The 22057-nt window shown below is 42.3% G+C and overlaps 1 protein-coding gene across 2 annotated transcripts in view; it reads left to right on the forward strand.

Moving 5' to 3' along the window:
* Positions 1–3410: 3410 nt before the first annotated feature.
* Positions 3411–22057, forward strand: part of Tbc1d1 (TBC1 domain family member 1) — a 186126-nt gene continuing 167479 nt past the window's right edge. For both annotated transcript variants that reach the window (XM_032917081.1, XM_032917082.1), the window contains exon 1: positions 3411–3827. In XM_032917081.1, coding sequence (XP_032772972.1) covers positions 3411–3827 — 417 coding nt within the window. The remainder of the gene's footprint in view (positions 3828–22057) is intronic.

Raw genomic sequence — 22057 nt, forward strand, 5'->3', positions numbered from 1 at the left:
TGTGGACCTTCAGGTAACAGGAAAACAAGCACCCAACAGGTAAGGCAGGAGCCGAAAAAGTCTCAAAAGGGAAATATACAAAGGCTGGGGAAATGGTTGGGTAAGCGCTTGTCATGCAAGTGTGAGGACCAGAGTTATGATCACCAGAACCCTCAAACATGCTGGCTGGACATGTAATTACCTGTAATTACAGACTGGGAAGTTAGAGACAGGAGATCCTCAGACCAAGCTGGTTATGGAAACTAGCTATATTGGGAAGCTCTGGGCTTGATTGAGAAACCCTGTCTAAATGAATAAGCTGGAACAGTGCTGGGGAATGATTGTCAACAGCAACATCCGTCCTCCATGTACACTTCCACCTATGTTCACTAGCACACATGCACACACATATGTACACAAGGTTATGATAATAGGAAAACAGAAAGAAGAAGGAAGGTGTGGCCTGCCTGGAAAATCCATCCGAGGGAGCAAGGCAGTAGAAGGACCACTTTGCTGTCTTTGGATTTCACAACCTGGAAGACCTGCATGACTTTAATGCATGCAGTATCAGTGGTGTTCCAGTGCAGGTGAGGATGCAAGCAGAAATGGATGGGCAACTGGGAGAGAAGGCAGCAAGGAGAAAATATCTGGGAGAGATTTGTGTGAGAAAATGAAAAGGAAGACTTGAGGCTGAAGGTGGTTCGAAGTCAAGGAAAAAATGCCCATTCTTCTCATCCTTCGGTGTCATCAACCTTTGAGGACAAGAGATGATTCTCTTGTACTTTATTTAAGATGAGGCCCCACTCTGTGTCAGACTTAGAGTCAGGTAGTTTTAGATATCCTTGAAGTGGGGAGTCAGAACGAAGAAGACAGGTGCAGTCCCTTCCTGGAGATTCTCCTGTGTCAGGTCAGTACTCTACAGGGAGGCATGGATTCAAGGCTGGGTCAGGGTAGAGGTGAATGAGCTTGAGATGCTATAAGCCATTGAGTTTGCACAAAAGGCTTTCACCATCCCCTGGGATGAGCTTTAAAGCTTAAGGTACATCAAGGATAGATGCTGATGTTACAGAAAGGAAGTGAATCAAGAGAGTTTGGGTTTAGAAAAGATACTATTGACATCTGTTGATAAAGTGGCAATGGTTAAAGTGTGGGCTTGTAGTTCATGGATCAAACTAATCTTTACCTTAGTGTTTAGAACATGATAAGTACCAAGGATATGTTAACAGAATATGAATTTGTGAGTTGAGCCTCTCCTGTGTGTATCACGTAGTTTTATCTGCACCACTTTGTGTTCCCGGCTGACTGAAAGCATGCACCCGCCCAAGCTCTATCTCAGATCCGAGGATAAAAGACACAGCCATACTGGCTTGTTTTAAAACTGGCTTATTGGCGGCTCTGTGGTCAGGCTCTTCGAAGCCTTCTGCGGCTAGCTGCCCTTACCATCACTCCTAGCTCAACATCTCTAAATCTGCCCTCAGCTTACTTGCCCAGTTACCTTCTGTGTAGCCCATTGGTCTTGCTGCCCAAGACACTTTCGATCGCTTTCCCTCTCTGCCTACATTTTGGAAGATCTCCCCTGTAGCTCCAAGTCTGCCTTGTTTCTCTTCCCCAAGTATCTCAATTCTCTTCCTCTTTCCTAGCCCATGGGAACATGGAAGTCCCGCCTCTTTCTTTCTGCCCAACTATTAGCCACTGGCATTTTTATTAATAGATCAAAAACCAATTGGGGGCAAGGACCTTCAGCGTCAGTAAACAAATTCCTGATCAAAGTATCAGAACCAACCCATTTACATCTGTGGTTCTCAACCTGTGGGTCGCAACTCTTTTGGGAGATCATATATCAGACATCCCGCACATCAGGTATTTACATCATGATTCATAACAGTAGGAAAATTACCGTTATGAAGTAGCTACAAAATAATTTTATGATTGGGGTCCTCACAACATGAGGAACTATATTAAAGGGTCACGGCATCAGAAAGGTTGAGAGCCTCTGCTTTATACAGATTCCAGAGGGGCCCTTTACATGTTGACTATTGGAGATTCAGCTTTGCCATGCCCATGCCCATGTCCTTGAGTATGTCTCAGTTTCTTTCCACCTCCTTTCTTTCTCCTGATGCTAGTGCTTAACATTAATATTAAAATAATATTATAACACCACCTTAATTATAATTAATTATAATTAATAAACACCACCTCTTGGTGCTAGAGAGATGGCTCAGTAGTTAAGAGTGGTGGCTGCTCCTTCAGAGGACCCAGTTTGGTTCCAAGCACCCACATGGAGGCTTATAACCATCTATAACTCTAGTTCCCAGGGGACTCTGTGCCCCTTCCTGGCCTCCTGGGGTACCAGACATTCAATGTGGTACACATACATATATTCAGGCAAGAACATTCACGTACATTTTAAAAAATAAGCCAAATAAAACCCCCAAAAACAAACAAACAAACCTGTCTATCTTTGCTTCAAAAAAAAAAAAAATCAAGTAAAGTTAAAAAAGATTTGCTTGTGACCTGGGGCTTAGTGATAGGACAGTAGCCTAGAATGAACGAGGTCCTGGGTTTTTGTTGAAAACCTAAATTTGAAGGTATCCTAAGTGATTAGGTCAAGTCTTAAAAATGGGTCTACTTCAGAAAACTTTGAAGAGTGATGGTTGATACTTTTTTTCCTCACAGGATTCCTTTGGGGGTGGATTACCGCTACTAAGTTTTATTGTCTTGGTAAAATTCCATGACACTGTAACTGTCAGAGCCATCTCATTTTCTCCTGTGCTCTTAATGTGTGTGTGTGTGTGTGTGTGTGTGTGTGTGTTAGATTTATTCATTGTATGTGTGAGTGTGTTTGTTTGCATGTATGTCTGTGCGTCATGTACATGCTTAGAACTTGCAAAGGTGAGAAGGAGGTATCAGATCTCCTGGAACTGGAGTTACAGATGGCTGTGAACCAACATGTGGGAGCTGGGAACTAAGCTCACGTCCTCCGTAAGAGCAACAAGTGGTCCTAACCTGAGCATCTCTCTAGCCCGCCTCCTGCACCATACTTTTCTCCCCCTGACAAATATGAGGCTCCTAGTCTCCAACAGACTCCCGGGAGGGTCTTTGTGTCCCGCAGTAAGTGTAACAGTTACACCATTTTCAGGTGTAACTGGTTAATTTTAGGTGTAGTACAACTTCAGGAAATCTCACTCTGGGCGGGGTTGATTAGAACAAATATTTATTTCTTCTTACGTTTTACTTTCAGACTGTTAAATTCCAGAATAACAACTCGGCAAGTAGCTGTCACTGTGGCTTCATTAAATCCTAATGCCCTGTTTGTTTGTTTTTTTTTTTTTCTCCCAGGATGCTGCCCTCAGAAGCATGTGAAATAGATTACTTCATTTATAGTAGGAAAATAGTAGCAAGCTTTCTTGGCTTTCCAGACCTCTCCCAGGATGGAGGCAATCACATTCACAGCGAGGAAGCATCCGTTCCCTAACGAGGTTTCGGTGGACTTCGGCTTGCAGCTAGTGGGCTCCTTACCCGTGCATTCTCTCACTACAATGCCCATGCTGCCGTGGGTGGTAGCCGAGGTACGAAGACTCAGTGGCCAGTGCTCCAAAAAGGAGCCTGGGATGAAGCAAGTCCGCCTTTGGGTTTCGCCCTCCGGACTCCGGTGCGAACCTGACCTGAGGAAAAGTCAACCGTGGGACCCACTGATCTGTTCCAGCATCTTTGAGTGCAAGCCTCAGCGAGTTCACAAACTGATTCACAACAGTCAGGACCCGAGCTACTTCGCTTGTCTCATTAAGGAGGACGCTGCCCACCAGCAGAGCCTCTGCTATGTATTTAAAGCAGACGATCAAACAAAAGTAAGTTGAGACGGGGATCAAAAGATAAGGCATGGGTGGTCAGAGTTTGGACCGGGTGTCAGGGTCAGGGCGCTCGTTTCAAGTATACGGGGAGTAATGAGAAAACGCTGCCATTATACAGAGATTGCATAACAGAATGTGGGGCTTATGGGGATCGTTTATAGTGTTTGTTGAAGGATGTTTATAATATATATTTAAAATGATAAGCTTTGGGGTTCAAACATTCAACAGAAAAACCTGACTAGAATTATAGATAAGAGCTGCATTGTCAGGGCTCATGTTACTCAAGGCTTTTGTTTCAAAACTTCAGTGGCTCTCGAGTTGCAATGCAAGTGTGAACCATGGGTGATGGAGGTTAAAGTAAAAAAAAAAAAAATGGTTCAGTGTCTGGTGGTTCTCAAGACTGCGTTTCTCATAAGTGACCAGGTGAAGGACAGGCTGTTCCATTGTGAATTGCATTTTGAGTAGCAAAGTTCTAGGTCAGTGATCCCCACATTCTTTAAGAAAAAAATTAAGTTATTAATAAACCACTAAGAAAAAATATAGTTATTTAAAACCACATAAATGTTTTTAGTCAGTTTCCCAAGGCACCAATAACATTTACTCATACAGAGGTCATTGCTAAGAACAGGAGCTATGAATCTTAAGTTTTGATACAATCAGGGCTCTTTTGTGCCTTTTTCCTGTCACCAGCTTCTGGTCAGGTCTCATCACCCCGGTATTATGATGTGTCTGAGAGGAATGTATGAGGTGAGGTTACCACTCTGCCATTTCCTGCCTGTTTCCGCTTGCATGGCGACCAGAATTATTCGTAGTTCTTTGCAGGCCTCACTTCAAGGTGCCCAGTCATTTCATGAATATCAGTGCATGTAAAAATGAAAATAGAATCTAGGTAGGCACTTTCTCAACGGGACCCATGGAGGGAAATAATACCCAAGAGACAGTCATGGGTGTCACAGCTAACGCTACGACTGACACGACAAATATGTCTGCTGTTTCAGGTGCATCCTGATGTAACTGGAGCTGAGGCCACTTGTAACAAGTGAAGTTAAGGAAATGTCAGTACAGTCTGAGGTCTTCATGCTTTCCTTTCTGTCCTTTTGTTTTCTTTCTTTAAAGGCAGGTTTCATGGAGCTCAAGCTGGGCTCAAACCTAATGTGGCAGAGGTTGGTCTTGAACTGCTAATTCTCCTGCTTCCACCTCCCACATGCTGGGGTCACAGGAGTGCCCTACTATGACCAGCTGTGTTTTCCTAATTTCAGGCTTAAAAATGTGAATAGAAATGCCAGCATGTTCTATTACTTCCTTCTAGGTTCTTTTGCAAACTCTCCAGGGTGTAAAAATATCATTTGGAAATGAATCTTCTCCATGCCAAGTATATCTTGACCCTCCACAGTCGTAGACTCCAAGTCGGTGGATTCAGCAGATAGAAAATATTTGCCAAAAATTGCATCCATGCTGAACATGTACAAACACTCTTGTCCTTATTAATTTTTTAAAGATATATTTATTTATTAATTATATGTGAGTACACCATTGCTGTTCTCAGACACACCAGAAGAGGGCATCAGATCCCATTACAGATGGTTGTGAGACATCACGTGGTTGCTGGGATTTGAACTCAGGACCTCTGGAAGAGCAGTCAGTGCTCTTAACCACTGAGCCACCTCTCCAGCCCCACTCTTTCCCTTCTGCTCTATATTAACAATTCACAGAGCTCTGGCTGTATGCCCAGCATTTTCAACAATCTAGAGGTTATTTGAAGGATATAGGAGTTTATGTAGGGACTATTTGCAAACTCTCATATTTTGTATGAGAGATTAGAGCATCTGCAGGTTCTGGTGTCTGTGGGGATCCTGGAACAAGTCCCCTGAAGATGTCAAGGGACAGCAGTGGATTTGTAGAGTTTCATTTTGTTTGTTCCTTCGACTCACTGACTCCGGGGTTGCTGCTCTGGCTAGTGCCTCAGAGGTCATTAGCAGAAGCAAGGAGGGAAACAGATGCTCCCAGAGGGATTCGGGGTCAGTGGTGCATGTCAGCAGCATGACCAACAGGCAGGATGAAGTCTAATACATGCCCTGAGATTAGGGAAGGGGGCTCTTTTGTTTGTTTTTGTTTTGTTTTTTTGTCTTTTAAGTGAAGCCGAAGTGGAGCTAAAAACCACCACCCTGCCCACTACCTCAGTGCTATGAATCATGTAATGTTGCCCGTGCCTCGTCTCAGATATGTTCCACAGACCCACACTTGAAAGTTCAGAGAAAGTAACTGCTGGATTCAAATCCTGTCTCGGTTACCCAGAAACTAGTGACCTTGGGCAACTGAGTGTGTTTGCTCATCTGTAAAATGGGAATGGTTCTAGTAATTATCCCATGCGGTTGCTGGGAGGGCTAAGTGAGGTAGAATGGGATCCGAGACTGAGTATGCAGGCTTGAGGTTATGAGCCATTGCCGAGTAGACCTCAATCCCTGGCTTCTATCTCAAGCACTACCAAAACGAGAGAAAACAACCCTAGTAATGAGCATTTATGGCCGTAAAAAGTATTGACCAGGGCTTTAACATTACATTTTATCTATTTACTTTGTGGGCACTTAACTGGGGAGGTGTATATACCATGGAGTATGGGTGGAGGCCAGAGGAAAACTTAGAGTTGTCGCCTATCTTTCTACCTTATAGGTCCTGGGGATCGAACCAAGATTATCAGGCTTGGCCGCAAGCCCCTTTACCCACTGAGCCATGTCCCAGGCCTCTGTACGGAAGGTTTTATACAGGCAGATTAAGTAGCAATCACACTCCAAATGTTTGGAGAAAAGGGGGTGTTATATGTGGAAATGTGAGTCTTCAGCTCTCAGGTCAAGGCCTGTCATCCTTGACCAACCTTTTATAAGCTCAACTTCCACAAAACATCCCAGACATCTGTGAAAAGCCTGGCCAGTCACTTGGACACCTGACTGAAGAGAGAGAGATTTATAACAAAATTCTGTAACTAAGGCTTTCAACCTTGTTCCGAGTAAAGAATGAGTCTCTCTCTATATCCTAAAAGCCATCTTGGTAGTAAAAATTAGTTCTTAAGCTCTTTTTGGCTTTGTACAGCTCTTATCAACATGAGTTGTCATTAGAGTACAAATTGTTGCTATCCCACCCATTTTATTTGAGAGAGTTGCTCACGGCGTAGCCACTTAAGTCAGGCATTTTGTTCTTGTCAGAAATAGAATAATAGTAAATGACAGTGGCCCTGATTGTAGCTGACATCTATTGTGTTCTCGAGACATGTCTCCTAGCAGGAGAATTTGTGGAGAAGCATGCTAACCTGCACTGGCATCCCTCTTGACTGTTCTGAACATTTGCTCAGTGCAAGAGTTCTCCGGGTTAAGGCGTCTTCCAAGTGGATGAGGTCAGCCTTGATCATGCCTGCCACAGCCAATGGACCTTTGCCGCCATGTGTAGACATAGAACTCCTTCTTGAGAGGAAACCCTTTGATCAGCATTGAGTTAATTTGCTGCAGACTATCTAAGGGGAATAAGCAGAGGACGATTTTACAGGTAGACCATGATATGGCCTTTTCCTTGTGTGTTCCATAGAACATTCTGAAATGGCTTCATAGAGGAAAGTATCCATGACCAAGTAGCATCTGAAATGTTTTTGCTTGAGGGCCAATGTCCCCTTTTACGTAGTCATTAAGTGAGTCAGGTGTGGTGGTACACACCTTTAATCCAGAGCCCTAGAGGCAGAAGCCAAGTGGATCTCTGTGAGTTTGAGGCCACTTGGTCTACATTGGTAAAGACTCCCCCAACCCCTCTGGTTTTTGAGACTGGGTTTCTCTGTGTAGCCCTGGCTGTCCTGAAACTCACTTTGTAGACCAGGCTGGCCTCAAACTCAGAGATCAGCATGGCTCTGCTTCTTGGATGCTGGGATCACATTGCCACCACTGCCTGGCTGAGAGATCCTATCTCAACAAAACAAAGTAAAAGTTATCAAGTAGCCTAAAGAGTATTAGTTTATGTGGCTCATGTCTATTAATACTTGCTCTATTAGAAATTGGAGCTGAGATATTGCAAAGATACTGACTTTAAATTTATTTAAACAGAAAAGCAACGAGCGCCTTATCTGTTAATATAAACAACATTTTAGGGAGTATAACTATTTTCCAAAGAAGTGTTCAGCAGTAACAGTGACTAGATTTTATTGTTTCTGATCTCTGGAATGTCTGTTTAAGAGAAGATGGTAAGTCCCTTATAGCTGTTCTCCATTTGTTCTTTTGTACTATGTCATTTCCATCAAGTATCTGAAGAAGAAGTGGCTTCAGGAAGATAGGTAGTGAACAAACAGAAGCTGTGGTGACTTTTCTTTAATGCTACTACAACTCAGCAAATGACACTGTCTTAAATTTTGGCTGCAGTAAAAAATCTGAGTCCACAAAAGGCTCTCTACACACGTTTTATATTAAAATCCATTGGTTTATCCCGTGTTTTAATAACAGTTTATGCATTCATGATTCTGCACCATGGTGCACTGATTCCTTAGAAACTATTGTCTCTTTAAGTAACATAGTGTGTTACTTAAAGTATGTGCATGTGTGTACAAGCATCCATGGAGGTCAGAAGAGGATATCTGATCTCCTGGAGCTGGAGTTACAGACAGGTGTGAGCCACCAGACTTGGGTGCCGGGAACCAATCTCCGTCCTCTGAAGAACAGGAGGTACTCGTCATCTCTGAGCATTCTTCCAGCCTCTAGGTATATTTTTGTTGTTTTTATTCATATGTATCTGTGTGCCTATATGAAGGAGTGAATGCCACATGTGTGTCCATATCCCCAGAGGCCAGAAGGGGGCATCAGGTCTCTCAGAGCTAGACTTGCAGGTGGTTGTGAGTCACCCCTCATGGTGGCTAGGAACTGAACTCAGGTCCTCAGGAAGAGCAGCAAGTTCTCTTAACCACCGTGTGGCCTTTTAGCACCACGATGGTGCCAAGTACTTCTAATTGTTCCTTATCAAATTGGAGCACAGATCTTCAAATACCATTTCTGGCTCTGCTTCTGGTCTTCTGGATTTGTGGTTTAGTCTGTGCACACTGTGGGTTAATAACTATGATTGGACAGGTGTCACTGGTGTGGGGGATATTCCTAAGCTACCCTTTTCCATTATTGCCAGGAGATTTTTGTCACTGCAGCCTCATACCTCTGTCTCCCAAAGAGGAAGTATTCACTTTCGAAAAGAGATGCTAAGTTTGAGGGGCTGATGTGGGGAAAGGGGTACAAGGGTTGGGGTGGGGAGAGGGCCAGCAGAATGAAGCTGGGTACCTTGTAGGAGATGCATGTTCAGAAGTCTGCTTGGAGAAGATAAACGGGGAAGATGTATTTGTACACTTCTTACAGCCTATGAGAGAAGAGGTTTTCCTTTTCTATGGCAACTAAACTATAGTTCTTTTAAAATGTCTTATTTGTTACCTTGTGTGTACATGATACAGTGTGTACAGGACAGTGTAGAACAGCCTTATGGAGTTAGTTCTCTCTACCTTTATATGGGTTTGAGGGATTGAACTCAAGTTTCTAGGCTTGCACTGCAAGCATCTTTACCCACTGAGACATCTTGCTGACCCGTAAACTACACTGCTCGGAGGTGATACAACTCAAAGGAAGCTGCATAGGCACCCTTACAGCAATTTTAAGTCTCTATAATCATTCTTAGACTTAAAAAGCAATACATGTTACTTTTTGACATTTCTGGTACAAGCAAAAACAAAAGACAGTGTATATTTGCTTGAGACTTTGTAAGTCCAGCATCCTTCTCAGGAGCCCCATGGGACTAAGAACACTGCCAAAACCACCACCCCCCAGCCCTGCTCTGAGTTCCTTGCATTAAATAGGAGGGTGGTCTGAAATTGGTTTTGACAACTAGTTTGACTGATATTTTAGTCCTCCAGTCTTACCACTTTAATCATTGTGTGACAAATGAGTTCAAGAGTGAAGGATTGACTTCAGTCCACAGTTTAAGCAGGGAGAGAGTCTATTGTGACAGTGACAGCATGGGGGTAGGAATGTGTAGAACTGGTCTCATTGGGTCCACAGTCAGAGAGAGAGGAATGATAGTGTTTTCTCCTGTTTCCTCCTTTATATTCTGTCCAGAATTCTAGCCCATCAACCCTATAAACATACTGCCCACATCCGGGGAGGATCTTTCTGGTAGATATCTTCATGGATATCTGCTGAGATGTGTCTCCTTGGAGACTGTAACTATTAAGGCAACAAGGAACCTTAACATCAACTCACTTATATTAAAGCCAGGGTGGCTTTGGCTGCTACATTACTTAACTAAAAACACTTAAAGTTGTTTCCTTCTGGTGTTAGCTTTGTTTCCATTTTACCCAAGGTCAACTTGTGCTAAAATTTCAGCCAGCTGCGGTGGTGCACACTTTTGTCTGATCTTTGTGAGTTTGATGCCAGCCTTGTGTGTACAGCAAGTTCTAGGTCAGTCAGTCATACATAGTGAGACCCTGTCTCAAAACAATCAAATCCGCCATCTGTTTGGAATTTTAAGGTATCAATTTATTATCTACACGAGTTTTCAGGACTCTGAAACTCACACTGAGCCAGGCTCACACTGGGCCTCTTGCATGACTGTTCTGTTTGCCAGCTTAGCACTCTCCTTGCCTAAGTGAAGATGGGGAAAGGCCACACTGAGCCATGTGTCCCCAAGTCCAATGACTCTGAAGAACATTGTATACATTTTCAGATACTCTTAGCTATTCTCCCTGCTACAGTGGTTTCACCTGTGCCAGGAGTCCAGCTGTTTGTCTTCACTTTTGATGTTCAGGAAAGGGTTCTGGGAAGGTTTCTTAGTCATGTTCTGAAGACTTTTCACTATTCAATACCAACTCATTCTCTGAAGTGTCCTGTGGAGTGGCTTGTCATCTATGACTTACTGTGCAGTTGCAGGAGACAGTGTAGAATCTATGTCAGCTAAAAATTAGTTGACAGACTGTCAGGCCAGACAGAAGTCGGCTGCTGGGTGCAAGGGTTGGCAAGGATTCTTCTCATCTATAAAAAGAATGTCCAGGACTTAATGAACTCTGAAGTATTTGTTGGGAGGTTTCTGTTAATGACACTGGATTGATTACATAATTTATTTTTGACTTTGAAAAATGAGTCTGACGGCATTTTGAAGCAGGGGCTTCAGGAGACATGCTTGGAACTTGATTCTTTTTAAGTCTTTTGTTCTTTTTCAACATGAGCCACTTGACATTGCCTTCCAGTTTTAGCCAAATGCTTTGAGTTTGATAATTGTTTATGAAAAACAAATCTAGTCCTAAGAATAGATTTTACAAGGATGTTGAGCCTAAAGTTAACTTGTATTGTAAAAGGACATATTTATAGTTTAGACCTTTCCTCTCTAATATAGTAGCCACATGGCTACCGAGCCCGTGACATGTGGCTACTACCTGTTCTGGAAGGAGATGCCCGTCAGTGGAAGCACCATGGATACTGAGGCATGGTTTGAGAAACAGAATGCACGATATCTCAATAAGATTCTGTGATGGTTATGTGTTGAAAATATGTTTTGTATATTTGGGGTTACGTTACATGGGCAGAAATGAAGTTTCCTTCATTTGTTTTATCATTTTCAGATGTGTTTACCAGATACTTTTAAAATGCATGAATAGATTACGTTCGTTTCCACGGGTTAGTATAGAACTATACTATATCAGGTGACCTGGAAACAACCTCCTCATTCATCACAGGGAGGCCACAAGTTCCCCTTCTTTGATGCTTTTATTTGTTAAAGACAGGGTATTCAGTGACCTCTGTAAAGGTCATGTTTCAAAGCCATGGCCTGTTCTTGAGTCTAGCACTGTGTTTGGTTTTGTTTTGTTTTGTTTTGTTTGAAACAAATGACCTGGAATCACTAGGAATACATCCGAGGTAATTCCCATTACCGGGAGTCATCTGACTTTATTCTTGCTTCTTGCTTATCCATCCACTCACCTGCCTAAGCTCTAAGGAAAGAAGGTTGATTGTTTTCACCACTAGACCTTGGTACCCAGCAGGGCCGGATGCAAAGGAGGGCGTCTTTGATGAGCTGAGAAGAGAATCAGTGTTCCTAACTCATCATCACTGTCAGGCAGAAGGATTCAGTCTGGGCTGCCTTTGCCTTCTCTCAGTGTGTGTGTGTGTGTGTGTGTGTGTGTGTGTGTGTGTGTGTGTGTGTGTGTGTGTGTGTGTGTGGCATGTGGTGGGGTGTGATGGGGGTGTAAGGATGTCTGCTGTAGTCAGCCCATCCATTCAAATGTTACTGTTTCAGAAACACCCAGAATCAATGTTTAACCTGATCCATGGGCATCCCATGGCCCAGTCAAGCTTACCCAGGACATAAGCTGTCACACCCCCTGAGTGGCTGCATGAGTTCCCTTCCTATATCATTACACAGATTGTCCTGTCATCAGAATTGTGTTCCGAGATGGCCCCTTTTCTGACCACCCTGCCTGAGCTTCTTTTCCCTTGGAACAGTAGTTCTCAACCTGTGTGTGGGCCATGACCCCCAAAAGACCATGAGAGAGCACAGACCTTACATTATGATTCATAACAGTAGCAAAATTACAGTTACAAAGTATCAATAAAAATAACTTTACAGTTGGGGGTCACTACAACATGAGGAACTGTATTAAAGGGCCGCAGCATTAGGAAGGTTGAGAAGCACTGGCTTAGAGCCTCCTTGGATCAATGCTCACTGTCTTAGTCCCCTGAAATCTGCAGTTCTCTTCTTCAGGTTTTAATGTACACAAACTTGTCTTGGCATTTTTGGTGAGAGTTGAGAAAGGGACTTCATCGACATCGAGCAGTCTCTGACAAGGAACTTGTTGGTTAAGTTTTTCAGCTGCAAAATGGGCCCCAGTGCCTTTGCTCACTCTAATACAAAAGTCTTTTTTTGTGACTATAGATATATTTATTTTCAGTGTCAAAAAATTTAGTCTAAAATGTTAGAAGTGGGGACTGGAGAAATGGCTCAGAAGTTAAGAATGCTTGCTGATTTTTTTTTGTCAGACAATCTGGTTTGATTCCAAGCACCCACATAGCAGCTCACTACCACCTGGAACTGCAGTTTCAAGGACTCTACCACCCTCTTCAGGCCTCACTGTGCACCAAGCACACACATGGTATAGGATATACATGTAGGCAAAACTCAAATACACATAAAAAATTTTAATTGTCGTAAAATTAGAAGTAGAAGTTTCTCTGTAAGCCAGACATGGTGGCATACAGCCTACAATCCCAGTACTGGGGAAGCAGAGGGAGGTGGATCTGTTCAATTTGAGGCCAGTCTGGTCTGCATAAGTGTGTTCTAGGCCAGCCAGGGCTAAAACAAATAAACAAAGGAGCTTCCCTTACTCTCATCTCCTAGAGAAACCAACATTAAAATCTTGGTGTAAATCATTATAGGTATATGCTCTTATTTATGAAATCAAATCTTTCTGCTGCAGTCTGGATTTTACAATAATTTCTCCACTCCTCTTAACAGATCACCTATGTTTCCCCACTTCCCTCTCTTGGTGGTTGTTTCTTTCGGATCTGCACTACAGCAGATGTAACAAACTAATATAGATTCACAGACACATGTTCCGCCCCGTGGAAGCAAGGCAGAAGATAATCTCCTTTAACAGCGGGCATGGCTCTCTGATGTTAACTTTCAAACCAGAGATTACATTTTAATTAAAATTGCATGCCTTAATGGGATTCAAAGCTTAAAAGGAAACAACTGGAGACCAATTGTACATGCAAGAGAATAAATATCGCGTCCAAACGATTTCCATTCCACAAGTCATCCTTTACACCAGTTGGATTTCCAGAATCTGTTCTTGCTTTTCTCCTTCCTCCTAGCTGTGGATTGCCTCAGGCCTGTCTATGACAAATAAGGGGAGAGTCAGTGACTTTCACAATGAGGAATAAGGAAAGGAAAAAAAAAGCATTGTTTTATGTCAAAAAGTGGCAGCTAGCACTTGTACTTTATAAAAAAGATAAAATGAGGTGCTGCCGCTCTCTAACACCAGCACCACCTTTCACTTGCTGAGCTCTGGCCGAAGGAGAAGGGGGTAAGTAAGGAGGTGCCCACACCATGGCTCCTACAAAGCACACTGCCCGCAAATCCACTTGTGGTAAAGCGCTCAGGAAACAACTGCCTACAAAAGCCTCTCACAAGAGTGCGCCCTCTACTGGAGGGGTGAAGAAACATCATCGTTACAGGGCACTGTGGTACTCTGTGAAATCAGACACTATCAGAAGTCCACTGAACTTCTGATTCGCAAGCTCCCCTTTAGCATCTGGTTTGAGAAATGGCTCAGGACTTCAGAATAAATCTGTGCCCCAGAGGGCAGCTATTGGTGCTTTGCAGGAGGCAAGTGAGGCCTGTCTAGTTGGCCTTTTTGAAGATATAAACCTGTGTGCTATCTATGACAAACGTGTAACAGTTATGCCAAAAGATATCCAGCTAGTACTACACAGAGAATGTGTTTAAGAGTCCACTATGAGGGGAAATATTTCATTCTCAAAAATTGTTTTTCCTCTTCTTCCTGTTATCGGTAGTTCTGAGTATTAGATATTTTTCCATGGGGTCAAAGGTACCTAAGTCTGTGATTGCGAGTGGAAACATAGGTGACAGAATCAGGTATTGGCAGTTTCTCCACATTCATTTGTGTGTGAATTTTTAATATAAATGCAAGAGATAAAGCATTAATGCAAGCAAAATGTTTCAGTGAACACATTTCAACAGTTCAACTTTATGACAATTATAAATAAATCTGCTAAAATTTTCTGGACAATGCCAGCATTTGGATTTTTTTTTAAATAAGTAAATTTCTTATTGAGGACAACTAAATAGAGTTTGTAGCATTTTTATCTTACAGTAGATTCCGTCCATTCACTATACTTTTCTAACGGAGTTGTCCCGTATGCAAGTGCATGTTTTTAATGTTGTCTGTCTTCTGTGCTGTTCCTGTAAGTTCGCTATTAAAATACATTAAACTATATAAAAAAAGATAAAATTAGATGAAATAAGATTTCAGATTTTCTTTTCTTTTATTAGGTTGCACAGTGACAAAACCAATATCATCATGGTGAACTTCTGGCTTTTTCTTCACACCTTACCCCTTTTGTCAGTCTCTAAACTGAAGGTATAAACATACACTTCATCTACTTGTCACCTGTGATGCATTTGTTCTTGCTGTAGACAACAAAGACTTTTTAAATTGATATAACGTTTCTGGCATATAAAACATCTTATAAAATGCTAGCATAGTTCAGTGTAAATTGCCAAGAATCGCTAAATAATATTTCCCTTGTGATTTTTTTTTTATGATCACGTACTTAATACTTTTTAAAGGGCCTTTTAAAACTAGAAACATGAGAAGTAAAAAGACTGAAAGAAAAAAAAATGGCCCAAAGAACTTTTAAAGTTAACTTTTTAATTCAGTAGGGAGTTTCCATGTGATTATTACTGGGGAAGGAACAGTTAACTTGAATTGACACTTCCTGAGTGGGAGCTTCTCAGAAGAACTAATGTAAATGTAGAATCTTCAGGGTCATTTGTTACAATACACGTTTAGACAAACAGATGAGGTAGTTTAACAGTACAAGCATTCCCTCTTCTGTCAGTGCTAAATGACTATGTAAGTGTAGATGTGGACACGAGGGGTTGTTGTTTTGTTTTAAAACCTTTTCCTAGAGAGGGGAATAAGCCTTGACCAAGTGAGAAAATCCACACTGATTTCATTTTGGACATTCAGTTGCAAATATCATCCCTTGAGTTGGTGGTACATTAAGACACAAGTTATTATTATTCTTTTTTTTTTTCTTTTATTTTTTCGGAGCTGGGGACTGAACCCAGGGCCTTGCGCTTGCTAGGCAAACGCTCTACCACTGAGCTAAATCCCCAACCCCATTATTATTCTTTTTTAACCATAAGCACAGTCTGTCTACTTAGCTTCTCTACTGCTTGTCAGAATTGGTTTGTTACTGTGGGTGGACTTTGCGGTTTCAGAAGTTCAGGCTGTTCTAGTCTCTCCTCTCTGCCTCCAATGTTGTGAAAGCTCCCAGCCACCACTCCAGAGCCATGATGTCTGCCTGCCTACTGTCATGCCTCACCGTGACAGTCATGTATGCTCACCATCGGAAGCTGGAAGCAAGCACCCATTAAATGCTTTCTTCTATAAATTGCCCAGGTCATGGCATCTCTTTCACAATGATAGAAAAGTAAGACAATCCTTTTGTTATTATTTTTTTTTTAAAAGTCAACCTCACTTGAGCCTTGGGTGGCCCTGAACTCACAGAGATCTACTTGCCTCTGCCTCTTGAACACCGGGCTTAAAGGTGTATACCATCACACCTAGCTTGATTTTGTCTTCATTTAAACTCAGGGGTTTTTGTTTTCTTGCTAATCCCATAGCCTGCTCCACCAGCATCTATCAGTACATGCATAGCTGCTTCCTTATATGAACCTAGCCTAGAAGGAAGCAAAGGGGGAAAAACTTCATACCTGTAATCACTACAAAGAAGATACACAATCACTGTAGTCAGTATGAAGATAAAGGTATAACTATAGCAAGGAAAACAGAAAATGCACTACCATCTCACCTCCAAGAGATAAGTGTTAATAAGGTGGTATAACTACCTTATGAGAAAACATCTAAGTAACTTGGGATGAATGTAATCTGTTAAACAAAAGAGAGACATAGACTCTAAGAGTGTCCCACCCACCTCTGACATGTTTACGTGATTCAGTTCAGTAGCTGTTGGTTTATATCCTTCTGTCTGGAGAGTGTTCATGCTGGAGAAGGAGCCATATGGTACCCAGGGATGGCCCTTCTCATTACCCATGGCCAGGAGATGCGCTATAATCTGTCTGTATTAGCTGTAGCTATGTAGACTAATGTGTAACTATGTAACTAATGTGTGTGCTTTGGAAGGAAGGTCCCATGTGAGGAAGCATGCAGGAAGACCTCTCTAGGGAGGGCCAGCAGCGAACGTTTAACAGCTAGCACAGAGACAAAGGTGACTCAAGTGATACTGGGCAAGCATCAGGACAAGAATCCTTCCCATCCTACCTCTGCTTTCTTGTGCTCTTCCTTGATGTATTAGCATTGTTCCCAATGAGAGGTTGGAACCTCAGGTGAATGAGACAGGCACTTTCTTCGAGGTGGAACTTGGCAGATGGAGTCACAGTGTGCTCAATTGTCACTTGCTGCTTTAGTTGGTCTCCCTCGTTCACTGAACAACACATGGTACTTTATTTCTTTTTGAGGCTTGCTCTCCTCTGGGGATGGGTGTTATAGATATTCTAGACATAAAGTGATGCGTCCCTGCTTTTTAAGTGAATCTTGGTAATGTGGAATTCAGTGTAATTCAGATCTTTTCTTCCCATTCCAGCAAGTCCCTATGGAAGACTACCTGCACTAGAACTCCATCAACACTGTCAGCATCAACTCTGTTAGATAAATGAGAGCTTTAGAGTCCTCTAATCCTCATCCAGAGCTATTGCGGGGAGTTTTCTATATAGACCTACTTGATATATTCAATAATATTATCACCAGCTATTTAAATTAGTTATTAGGGGTTAATAGGGCAAGAAAAAATAGCTAAGCTAGTTCTTTCGAGTCTGGGACCCCATTTAAAAGTCTCTTGGGTCTTTATTTTATTTTTCTCTCGTTTAAAAGCGAAGCTTTCTCTTTTACTAATAACACAAATCTATCAGTCAGTCTATCTGTCTATCTATCTATCTATCAATCAATCATCTGTCTATCATCTATCTCTATCTAATTTCACAGTCTTGTTCTTGAACTGATGAGGACTGTATTTCCCTCTCCTTTAAGCTGTTTTGAGGCAGTCTTTTCTGTTTACTGCTTTTGTATTCTAAGATGAAAACTCACTATTCTGGCCCTAAATTTTATATGCAGTCACAGTGAGATTGAACTTCCATTTTGCCTCTCTCCACCCGCTGAGGGCTAAGGTTATGAACGTCTACCACTAGTTCTGGTTTATTCAGGCTCTCTCCAAAGCAAACCCCCGGCCTTGTTTACTATTCCTCAGCTTCTGCTTTCTTTGGAGCCCAAATCCATGCTTTTGCTTAACTATGACGATGCTTTTCTAAAGGCAAAAATAGCCCATCCCTTTGTTTTAGACATGGTGAATGAAATTTTCATGTTAGCAACAAATCGTTATGCCATTTTGCCAATGAGATATGATTTTGTGGAAGTGTGGTACTCAGGGAGTGAAGCTGCACTGCCTAAATACAAACCTGTCTGCTTTCATCTGGTAGATGAACTTTTACAATATCGTGACCTGATCAAAATCCAGGTCAGTATTTCCTCTCACTGTGGCTGTCATCAGCCTGCATGCAGCCACATACTAGTTGAAGAACCTGGGAGAAGGTCCTAGTCTCTCTATGACTCAGTTTCTCCAGCAAAAATGGGAATAAAGCCAGTTCTAATATCTTCAACTGCCAAAAAAAAAAAAAAAAAAAAAAAAATGAGTTTATATACATTGCTTAAATTGGCTTGTGTTAATAAAACCTGAAAATTAATATCATTATCTCTGAAAGCCCAGTAGAATAGGGATACACATTTTTATCATGTTTGCTTTGTGTGCATATGCATGTACAAGAGTATGTGTGTGTGTGTATTAATGCCCGTGGGGCAGGGGGAGGTTCCTGCTTGTGACCTTGTAGGTGTATGTGCCTGTGCACACACATACAGAGGTCAGAGCAAGATAACAGACATCTTCCTTTATCATTCTGTACTCTGTCTCCTTAAGACCCAGTCTCCTACTCCTGCCCCTGCTCTCCGGGTCTGGGGTTACAGACATCTGCAGCTATGCCAACTCTTTTGTGTGAGTCCTGGCGATTCAGCCTCAGCCCCTCGTGCTTGCAGAATAACTGTTCTTACTACTGTTCCGCCCCACCCCACACCCCCAGTCCCCACGTTTTACTTTGTGTTTCAGATTGGCCTGGAATCTGCAATCCTCTGCCTCAGCCAGCTTAGAGGTAGGGTTGTAGTGTGCACCACCCTGCCGGCTGTTTGTTTGCTTTTTTTTTTTTTTTTTTTTTTTGACAGGTTTCTCTGTGTAGCCCTGGATGTCCCAAACTTACTCTATAGACCCGGGTGGCCTCAAACTCGGGGAGCCACCTGCCTCTGCCTCCCAAGTGCTGGGACTAAAGGCATGTGCCACCATCACCCAGAGCTGTGCTTAACTCTTGGTTTGCTTTTAAAAATGTCTCCAGCATTGCAGTTGTGATGACGCCCCATAGAGATTCAAACAGACTGTCGAGTTTTGTTTTGTAAACTTTTGATAAATAAGTTACCCTAGGGCCTTTGTTTTCCCTCTGGGCCCGATGGGGTTGATATCAGAATCAAAGTCCATGCAGTGAGCAGAACGGGCCGTTTCCTTTTCCCACGTGATTGCTGAGTCTGCTTCTGCCGGTCCCTGTGGCAAGGTCCTGTCCCTGCTTTGAATCTTGTGCAGCCCGTTTGGCTCACTCTGTCTTGCTCACTGCTGTGAGACTGCCAGCCCTTAAAGCGTGTATACTTCTGAAAATTTGGATCATGACTCTCTAGCTTGTCTGCACACAATAAACAGCTGCCCTGTGCCAGTTTTCCTCAGGGCTCTTTCTGAGACAGGAGTTGACGCCTGGCTGCTCTAGTCAGGAGAGCTCTAGTCTGTGTGCTTCTCAGCCAGAAGCCAAAATGTCACTAAAATGTAAGAAATCCAACTTTGAGGGACGCCAGTGTTTTCTGTTGTAGAAACAGATGCTGTTTGACTTCAGTGGTTGGGTCATGTGGTCTCTGCCTTCACTTCCTACTCCACTCTACTTATTGTAGACAGGAAACTATTTTTTTTTCTTTCATACTTTAAAAACATATGTTTTTATTGTACATATTTGAGTGTTTTACCTCCATGTTTGTCTGTGCACCACATGCTTGCAGTGCTCATAGAAGCCCTGAGGAGGGTAGTGTGTCCTCTGGAATTAGAGTCACTGATGGTTGTAAGGGGGGCTGGGAACTGAACTTGGCTAAGCCAGAGTAGCAAAAGTTCTTAATCACTGAGCCATCCCTCCAGCCCCCAGGCAACTTTTGGAAATCTAGGCTCATACAAAGCACACTTTGAAGTGGTTTGGTCCTATCTGAAAAGCTTCAGAACTGTAACCGAAGAAACAGCCTGTTCCTACCATGGTCCCTTTTGATTGGCACATAGCAAGTCATGAAGAAACTAAGTAGGTTCAATGGAAAACCACATTCTGTCTTGTGTCTCTTTAGACTTCTTGATGGTTTTGGTTTTGTGGTGCTGGGGATCCAACCCAGGGCCAAAGCCTCTTAGGTATGAATATTCTCCTAGTGAGCCCAACCTTGGCCCCTGAGGATTTTATATTGGTTAGTGGTACCTACCTCTAAAGGAGAAGTGACTTTTTCTTCCTGTGTGTGGACTCGAACGTTTCACATCTGTGTGCCAATTCAGCTTTAGGAGCAGAGGGGGTCATAGGTGACTTATTATACATGAAATCCAGTGTCCTGAGTATTAAATATCATCAGACAGGGAAAGGGAAAACAATAATCACAGTTCTAAGTTGCAGATGAAAATGAAAGTGTGGGAAGAAACCCATGTAGTTCTAATTGTTAACATTCACCTGATTCCCTGGATGGTGTGCTACAAAGGGAGGTTCCCCAGCCTCCTCCCAGGAGCACCACATGTACCCCACCCTGAAGCAGGTGACTGTGGGGCCCTTTAGCAGTGTAGACCTATGACCTTACTGCAGACCAATTGATTGGATCCAGGTTTTTGGCAGCCCAGGTGAGAAAGGAAGGCTGCCTTTTCATACATGTAGAAGATAGTCTAGCATATGGTGTGGGCAGACACTGTGTTTATATCAGCTTTAATAGCTTGCAAATGTAAGCATTCAGGAAGGGAAGGAAGGTCTGTCCTCTTTAAAATGACTCTGTCACTGAGGCTGTTGTAGTCAATGATACAGCATTTACTGACCCGGGAGCGGTTCTTCAGTCTGTTAGAAAACAATGGAGAATGACAGGAGAACAGAAAAGAGGCCTGTACTATTGGGACATGCTTGGTTATACACCCCAGAGGCCCATTGCTATAGGAGGCTTGCTTCCCAAAGTGGTAGTTGGATGTGGCACTCCTAAGAGTTGGGACCTACAGGCAAGTCCTTCAGTCACAAGGTGGTGGTGGGATGGGGAGGAGGGGAGAAGATAATGACCATAAAGATGGGGGGGAGGGTTCCCAAAACCTCACTTTTCTGAAAGGAAGATTTTAATGTATAAAGTCAGGTATCTTGACCTAAGACCTCATCAGGGTCATTCTTACTCCCAAATCACACAATCCAGGAAAATTAAATATCACTCCGAATCCCTCTTGAAATAATTCTAAATAACGAAAGTGGAGGAATACTCTGTTCTAAGTGGCACTGAATTTATACTTTTCAATTTCAATGCCTTTTCTACCTGAAATCTTCACAATATCATATTTTTGTTTTAATGTTTTTATTTTACATATACCTGTGTATTGCCCACATGTATTTTGGTGTACCACACATGTGCCAAGCCATCTGAGACCAGAAGAGGGCTACCATGTAAGTGCTAGGAATCTAACTCAGGTCCTCTGTAAAAGCAGCAGGTACCTTTAACCACTGGGCTATCTCTCCAGGCCCCGAAACAATTTTAAATGGCTTTCAGTCTACCACTATATCACCCTGAGTGCACCAATCCCATGTAAGTGGTTTTTACATACAATGTCACTTTAGAAGCATTCTAGAGCTTTCTATAAATATCATATTATCTTAGATGTGATACTACATGGTGAAAGCAGGATATGGCACCTGATTTATAAGACCAAAAAAAATTCTCATACCTTTCATTACACACATATTGTGCATATATATATATATATTTATAAACACACATATATACAAATATACAGAAACACATTTATGTATACAATCTTCATATTTACATTATATACAGATATTTGTGTACATGTTTTCCTATATAAACATCTATAATGTTCCATCTATACACACACATACATACCTTTACATCCTTATATACGTACATGCATAGTTAAGCACATACACAAAGAACAAAATGGTAAAGTGTGTGTGTGTGTGTGTGTGTGTGTGTGTGTGTGTGTGTGTGTGTGTGTGTAGGCTCTGGAGCTAACAAGCCTAGATTTTTTAAAACATTGTTT

Source organism: Rattus rattus, chromosome 11 (assembly GCF_011064425.1).
Source record: "Rattus rattus isolate New Zealand chromosome 11, Rrattus_CSIRO_v1, whole genome shotgun sequence".
Lineage (NCBI taxonomy): Eukaryota > Metazoa > Chordata > Mammalia > Rodentia > Muridae > Rattus > Rattus rattus.